This window comes from Lupinus angustifolius, unplaced genomic scaffold (assembly GCF_001865875.1).
Source record: "Lupinus angustifolius cultivar Tanjil unplaced genomic scaffold, LupAngTanjil_v1.0 Scaffold_421, whole genome shotgun sequence".
Taxonomy (NCBI): domain Eukaryota; kingdom Viridiplantae; phylum Streptophyta; class Magnoliopsida; order Fabales; family Fabaceae; genus Lupinus; species Lupinus angustifolius.
The window spans coordinates 184,077-192,857 of NW_017727831.1; the positions used below are offsets into that span (position 1 = coordinate 184,077).

At 34.0% G+C, this 8,781-nt stretch overlaps 1 protein-coding gene across 1 annotated transcript; it reads right to left on the minus strand.

Annotated features, from left to right (window-relative positions):
- Nucleotides 1-6,237: 6,237 nt before the first annotated feature.
- On the minus strand, nucleotides 6,238-6,948 carry LOC109341287. Its single transcript, XM_019579156.1, has one exon. It carries the CDS (start codon nucleotides 6,900-6,902, stop codon nucleotides 6,342-6,344), a length of 561 nt encoding a protein of 186 aa, XP_019434701.1. The 5' UTR covers nucleotides 6,903-6,948; the 3' UTR covers nucleotides 6,238-6,341.
- Nucleotides 6,949-8,781: the final 1,833 nt, after the last annotated feature.

The following is an 8,781-nucleotide window of genomic DNA, read 5'->3' on the forward strand; positions in this document are numbered from 1 at the left end:
TCATATTCATGAGACATATCATCTAGTTAATTGTATGTTCGTGCATCTATCATACATGTTATATGTGCATATTAGGCATAATATAATTGGTAAAGCATGTATATATATTGTGCATAACATATGAGAAGTTTACCATTTGAAACATATGCATAAATGTTCCAGTTAATCGATTAACATGGTAACTTAATCGATTAACGCAACTATTTTTCTTTTAAATGTGTGTTTTCTGTTTGAACTGAATTCCGTGTCATTTTGTTGCCTTGTTAATCGATTAAAAAGAAGCCTTAATCAATTAAGTAGTCTGTTATTTGTTATAACTGAAATCTATTTTAACTGTTTAACTCTTTTGCAACAAATGTAACCGCATATTCTCTATGCTATATATACAAGGCATTGTTCAAAGAACCACAACATCGCATTCTATTGTATAGGGCTGTTTAAAGAGCATTTTGCATACTTGTTTTATTGTATTTTTGCAAGAGAGATTGCATGCATGAGAAGAGAGATTATGCTGTTTTAATTGCTGTTATATGCTTACTGTTTTTGCATAATTCGATATCCGTTCTTATCTTGCTCACATGCTCATGCATTAGATATTGTTAGAGAGAAATTATCTATATACTGATATTGATTAACTCATTTAAATCTTGATGGCTAAAGTGATTAGTAAAATGGTTAATCTTTGAGTCTTTATCTTGTCATATTTTAAGCATTATTGTGCTTAGTATTCCTTACTGTTTAACGTGTTTTATGTATTCTGGTTTTGTCTCTTGGTGTGAGATCACCATAGAGATTGAGGTTCTTCACCAAGGCTAGGAGGTCTTGATTTGAGGATAAGAATCTTGGCTAGGGCTAGTTCACGAGAAAGGTTTTCTCAGAGGCGAAGGATAGAGTCAAACCAAGGATTTAGAGGTCCTAGACTTCAAGAACGGAGCGTCCTATGTGCTTGTAATTGAATTGGTATTTGTATGCATATTTCAATATTGTGAAGAAAGAAAATCTCCCTGATCCAGAAGGGGAGGCCTGAATGTAGTTTGCAGTGGACCGCAAACGAACCAGGATAAAAATCCTTTGTGCACTGTTCTTTCTCTCTTTATCTTCTTTATGTTTCTTGCCATTATAAATTGAATCTATGATTGAAAAGTTGGATATTTGTTTAGTGCCATATTTGTATTATATATGTTCAATTTATTTTAATTACTATGCAAGTTGCCTGCCTGATCATTCTATTCTGTGCAGTAGTTAATCGATTAAACCTTGCTGTTAATCGATTAACTGGACTGTTTTCCAGCAGTTGGGTTTTGGGTCAAGAAGTGGTGATCGATAACCGCTACACCTATTCAACCCCCCTTCTAGGTGTTCCTAGGCCACTGATACCTAACACACCCTGCACCTGAACAAGTAAATCAAATTGATATATGATGTCTACAACAATTGGGTTAGTGCAATCTGATTCTACAACATTTGGATAAATAGAAATACACATAATCTCATTTATACAATAATTACAAATTTCAGAATCAGTGCATGTATGATAAGTGTATGAGTCTATGAATGACATAGATTGGTTCATCCATTGGCATTCCTAACTCCACGAGCAACGCTTGCAGCCATAATGCTTGTTGTCCTCCCAAATAGGTTGCAATGTATTCTTCTTCACATGATGATAGAGGAACAACCTTTTGCTTGTTAGAGCACTAACTCACAGTTGCATTATCAAGCTTGAATAGGTATCCACTTGTGCTCTTTCTATCATCCTTATCACCACACCAATCAACATATGTATAGCCATATATTATGCTAAGTTCTCTACTTTTTTGATAGGGAACATAACACCATAGTTTATACTTCCCTTGAGATATCTGAGTATCCTCTTTACCCTACATATGGGATGTTCTAGGATGCTCCATATATCTACTAACCAATCCAACACCATAAGCTAAGTCTGGTCTTGAGTTGCAAATGTATCTTAGAGACCCTATCATTTGCCTATAGAGATTTGAGTCAATTGATTTATCTTTAGGATTTTCCTTGCCTAGAATGTGACCAGTTTCAACAGGAGTTGTGGCTGGGTTGCATTCTAGCATGTTGAACCTCTCAAGTACATAAGAAATGTACTTCTTTTGGTGTATCAAAATCCCTGCATCTGTTCTGAGAAATTTAATCCTTAGGAAGTATGATAGACTTCCCAAATCAGTCATTTCATATTCAAGCTTCAACTTAGCTTTAAACCAATCAATCTCATCCTTGTCACTGCCCGTGATTTCAAGTCATTTGCATATAAGCAAGTAATTATTGATGCTTCACTAGATACTCCTTTTGTATAGATACCGTGCTCATTTATACATCTCAAGAATCCTAGTTTCAACAAGAATCCATCTATTCTTTTGTTCCAGGCTCTGGGTGCTTGTTTCCGCCCATAGAGTGCCTTATGTAGCCTATACACTTTATTCTCTTGATCTTGAATCTCAAAACCAGGTAGTTGTGTTACAAATACCTCCTTGTCTAATGGCCCATTTAGGAATGCATACTTCAAATCCATTTGACAAATTGACCAACCTTTTGAACTTGCATTGACAATGACAGGTCTTATTATTTCTATCCTTGCCACTAGAGCAAAGACTTCCTCAAAATCCAAACCTGGTCTCTGCAAGAACCCCTTAGCTACTAATCTGGCCCATTTCTTTGAAACCGTTCCATCACACTTTAATTTCACCTTGTACACCCACTTTACGAAGATTGTCTTCTTACCCTCTGGTAGTGTTTTAAGTGTGATGTATCATTCTTTTCTATTGAGTTGATTTCCTCCTTCATTGCCTCAATCCAACACTAATCCTTGATAGCTTGATCAAATGAGATAAGCTCCATTTTAGCTTGTAGAGCCATATGCATAAAATCTCATTCTTGAGTGATTATTGAGTCATTAAACATCTCATAATCTCTAAACCTTGATGGCATATGTCTTTGTCTTTGAGGTCTTTCACCAACATCAACATTTACATCATTGTTTGTGTAAGGTCCTGATGCATTCTGTGTGTTATCAATATCCATCCCATCCGATCTGTTTGAGTCTGCATTGTGTTCATTCTAGTCCCAAGATTCAGCCACATTGAACTTGAGATCCCTGCTGTATGAGATAGTGTTTGTATCAGGATTAAACACCTTATAAGCTCTTGTTGAGTGATCACACAAGAATATCAAATTTTCTTCTTTATCATCCAACTTCTTTCTTATATAATCGGATATGTGCTTGTAGCATACTGAGCCAAAAACTTTGAGATGCTTCACATTTAGCTTAAGCCCTAACCAAGCTTCTTCTAGAGTTGTGTTTTCTAGCCTTTTAGTTGGTCATCTGCTCAAGATATAGGCTGCTGTTGAGACTTCTTATGTCCAAAACCTTTTGGGTAGCTTCTTTGTCTTCAACATGCTTCTTACCATATCTAGAACAATTCTATTAACCCGCTCAGCTGCTCCATTGTGTTGAGGAGTATATGGTGCAATTACCTCATGAGTTATGCCCTCATGTTCACAGAAGTGGTGAAACTCATGAGAATTGTATTCCCCTCCACCACCACTCCTTAATAGTATCAGTTTCATTCCACTTTTTTTCTCCACAAGTGCCTTATAACTCTTGAACTTGTCAAAAACTTCACTTTTTTTCTTTAACAAATAGATCCATAACTTTCTTCTGAAGTCATCCTTGAAGGTCACAAATTAGTTGTTCCCTCCAAGTGATTGAACTTAAAAAGGTCCATACACATATGTATACACCACTTCAAGTGATCTAGCTGACTTGGTTGGTACTTGAAAACTAAACGAGTTTTTGGTTTGCTTACTTGTGAGACAATCTTTACACAATTCAGTTGGTGTTTTGATGCTAGGTAGTCCAGTCTCCATTCCATCCTTGCTTAACAATTCCATGCCTTTGAAGTTGAGGTGGCTAAGTCTTTGATGACAAATCCATGTGTCACCAACAATGGATTCCAAACACTTGTGTTCTCCAAGTTGAATACCAATCTTGAAGGTTTTGTTATTGGAGAGAGGAGCCTTCAAGATCAATAATCCCCTTTTGTTGAACACCGTGAGCATCCTATTATCTAACCTCATGTTGTATCCCTTTTCAAGTAATTGGCCTAGGCTCAATAGATTTATTTTCATCCTTGGCACATACAACACATTAGAGATGTAGGAGGTTGATCCATCCTTCATCTTGATCATCGCTTTACCAACTCCTTATGTAGTGATGACACTATCATCTAGAAACTTGATCTTTGTCTCAAAAAAATTGTCCAAATTCACAAACCACTCCATATGCCCTGTCATGTGATTGGAACACCCGATGTCAAGATACCAACTGTTTGAACTCTGAACACACTGAGTTGTCACCACAAAAATTCATCATCTGAATCACTAGTCTCTTTATAGAAGTTATTTGTTTTGGCTAGTAGCAAGACCTATTCTTCTAAGTCCTCATCCTTGGCTAGTCTGGTCTCTCCTTCTTTAACATGAGTGGCCTTTTTCTCTTTGCATTCTGAGGCAAATTGATCCCAATTTCTACAAGTGAAGCATTGGATTCTACTCTTATCCTTTTTCTTCATGCCTTTCCATTGTTTGCCCCTTTTATTAGCCTTGTTGATCTCAATATGATAACTTTGATTAATTGAGTTAATCCTTTGAGACCTTGGTCCATGTGATCTTGAATTTTCAGACTCAACTCTCTTGTCACTATGCCACTTTCCTCCGTCCCTTTTGAATTTATCATTGTGTGCAGAACCTTTCTTTCTAAACTGAGCACTCAAGGCCTGCTGAGATATCCTTTCTATGAATCTTTATTCACGTGCTTTCGAGGAGCCATGCAATTCATCAATCTTGAAGTTTTCAAGATCTTTTGACTCGTCTATTGTTACTATAATATGATCAAACTTGGTAGTGAGTGTTCTGAGTATCTTCTTCACCACACCTTGCTTAGATAGTGTCTCTCCACACCCTTTCATTATATTGATCAAACCATGAGTTCTTGTAAGGTATTCTGCAATTTTCTCTTGCTCATCCATTTGTAGTAACTCACACTGCCTCCTAAGTGTTTGAAGCCTCACCTTCTTCACCTTCACTCCACCTAAGTAACTTTTCTCCAAGATTTCCCATGCTTCCTTGGAACAAAAATCTGGAGAAATCTTCTCAAAGTTGGCACGATCTACACATTGATGAATTAAGAAGACTGCCTTGCAATCCTTCTTCTTGGCTTCCCTATACTCCACAAAATCTTCCTCTGTTGTTTGCAACCCAGATTGCACAACATCAAGACATTCTTGGAACCCAAATATTACCTTCATTTGAATGTTCCAATGGTCATAGTTCTTCCTATCAAGAATTGGAAGATTCATTGAGAATCCATGTGAGGTTGCTATATCCCTTTTGCAACTTCACTTTCACCCCCTTTCTCCTTGAGTCTCTTATCATAAATGTGAGCTTCACCACTTGAAGTTTCTTGCACCTTAACTTGGCACCTCCACAGATCCTTGATCACTTAGCTTTAGATACCACTGTTGGAAGAAAAGAAATAAATCGATTATCGAGTGAAATGTGAGAAGAGAGAAATTGAAAAAAATACTTCGCGCTTTCTTTATTTCAGCTACATTGTCTTTTATAATAGAATTAACAGACTGTTTAACCGATTATACAATCTATTAATCGATTAACGAAATTAGCTAAATGAATTACACTATTCTCAATAATAGTTACTAATTAGAACATATAAGAATGCAAAAAATGCAAAGGTTAACCAAGCATGAGAAGAAGTTGACAGTAATGGTTGGAAGAGCTTAAAAGAAAAAAATTTACATGATTTTTTTGGAATAATGTATATGTACCATTAGATATATATTGTAGATCAATGGTTAACAAGGAGCTAAGCTATATAATTTTTGACTAAAATAAGAATAAAATAACAATACTTCAATTTAAATCATTGAATCTTATGTGAGTGAATTAATAGATATATATACCTATTTTTTTTGAGTGTATGAACAATAACTGTAAATCCTAATCATAACATTGATATATGGTATGATTATATTTATTTTCTCAATGAAAATTATTCTATCAGTATATTAAACTTTGTATCATTGGATTTAACACACCCAGCTAATAGTACACTTGTATTCTTTATGGAGAGAAAAATTGTACACGACATACGAAATAAAAAGCAAAAATTACATAAAAACACAGAGATAAAATCTAGATAAATGTGAGGAGTGTATAATCTAAATATCAAATCACACACTACATATAATGAAGCTTCAATCTAAAAGTACTATATAACTTTCCTTGTTCCAAGCTAGTTATGTTCTTGGGCTTAGAAGAGGGAAGAAATTACACCAATTACTATAAGAAGATGGTGATGACAAATTCATGTCCAAGAAACCTGGGTTCGTTGCCCCCTCAGTACCACTCTCTTTTGTTTCCACCCCACATAATTCAGATTGCAAATCCATATACCAGCTCTTATGCATTGGTGGTGATGTTGCTGTAATGTTTCTGCTTGAAATTTCTACTATTGGGTTGTGTGAAGCAACATCAAGAGTAGTAACATCGTCACCTTTGACACTTTGAACATTCTGATTATGTCGAAACAGTTGTCGGGATTTGAACTCAGGTGCACCAGTTAGCTGATGAACTAGCTCTTTGAAGTTAAAAGGGTCCACCTTGTACACTTTGGTTGGTGCTTGTGGAATTGGTGCAACTGGAGCTTTCTTCCTTGACTTTGTTTTTCTTAGCGAATGGAGCAATGAATTATGAGATTGAAAATAGGATGCATGTTTTTGCACCTTTGTTTTCTCAGTGTTTTGGGCTAAGGATATTGACTTATTGGATGAAGAATAAGAGGTGGAATTAGATTCCATGTTTTTGTTTCTGTTTTCTAATGATGATAGGATGTGGTAATATATTTTGATGCAAGAGACTACTTGGGTGATGTATTTATATAGATTGTTGTGAGTACGTTGAAGTCTAGCTTCTACGGAGAAAGTGTTATTATAATGGTGTACCTAACTAGATCCCAGCATAATCAATAAGTTAATAGTTTAATTCTTGAGAATAACATTTGTTAAAAATGATAACCACACACACTTCGAATGAGATTAATTCCTTAATCAAAACGTGAGAAAATATCAACAACAAAAAAAGTCTAACTTCTAGTTAAAGAATTTTTTTGGTCTTATTTAATTTATGTTTCATTTTTATAAGTTTATTAATGGTAAGGACTGAGGCAGTTGAGGAATGGAATGAATCTAGGAAGAAATTCAAACGTGGTTTTTGTCTTGAACGTCGGCGGGTATGCAAGTGATGACATCACAACTAATGTAGTATGGTCAAAATAATACACTTTAATATCAATGCATTATTTATGAAATTTTATATATCTAATATATCATTCATGTAATTCATATTATTTTTATTTAAGTAGGTCGATAAGTTAATGGTATAAAAGTTCTTATATTATTGACTAATAATATTATATACCAACATTCTCCTTAAATAATGTCTTGTGTTTGACTCTTGTGGATGAAAAAATACCCAATTGGAGTGTTAATCCCATATACCTGTATATGTTTTCGACTCGTACAAGATTGCTTATAATACAATGATACCCGTGGAAAACCAATAGAAAAATTAATAATATTATATATGAGCTTAAGTATTATTATACATATATAAAACGAGAGTAAAAATCATTTTCATTAATGATGGTAAATACTACAAAAATAATAATAAAAATAACATGATAACATATTATTCTGAAATATCACTTTTGATATTAGAAATAAAAGGGAAATATGAACTTCTTTCTTTAATACCAATAATTATCTCAAAACAATCATATCTCTTTATCCTAACACCGATCAAACTTCGCATAATAATATAAAAATATAAATTCTATTTTTAATTATTTTTAACTAAATGACACCTTTTTAATTAGACAGATTTCCAAAAAAAAATTATAATATGTGATGATCCTTCAAACTTGTCTTTCTTAGCGGGGTTACTCAAAAATCAAGGGTTTGAACTAATATAATATTTACCCCTAAGTTGAGAGACAAATAAAAGTGCTACTATAAAATATTATGAAAATGTGGAGGCTCTAGATTTGTTGAGTCATCCGTAGGAGAAATAATGGACGCCTAGAGAATCGCCACCTCTTTGTCCCCTCATATTGATGTTCTTTTTTTACACTACTAAATATATTTCCTCATCCTTCTTGGATAAGTAATTAATTTTTCTGTGTACATGACTATCTGCCAATAAGTATCACCCCTAAAAATTAAATTCTTAACCTTTTGATTATTTTTAGATCTAGTGAGACCTTATCCCACTAAACCATTATTGAGTCATTCTTACATATTAAATGTAGCATTGAAGTGTGGCTATCTACTCACATGTTCATCAATCATTTGATTTGCTTAATTTTATTTGCTTGATTATGTTTTTGTAGTTAAAATTTTAGCCATTGTCAATAGTGGAGTAATCACATGTGAACATGTTATTATGGTCTCATCGTTTCGTGGACTATAACAATCATGTTGAAATTTTTGGGTTCTATCAAGTGTGACACCCCATTTTTGCAACTTAGAAATTAAGACTTCATTATAAAAATATGATACAAATTTAAATAAAATTAAAGGCAACCTGTTAGAAAATCAGAGTTAATTTAAAATTTCTTTTCATTAACATGTTCAAGATACGAAAATATTCAATATTTTCATTACCCAAAAATGAGGTATC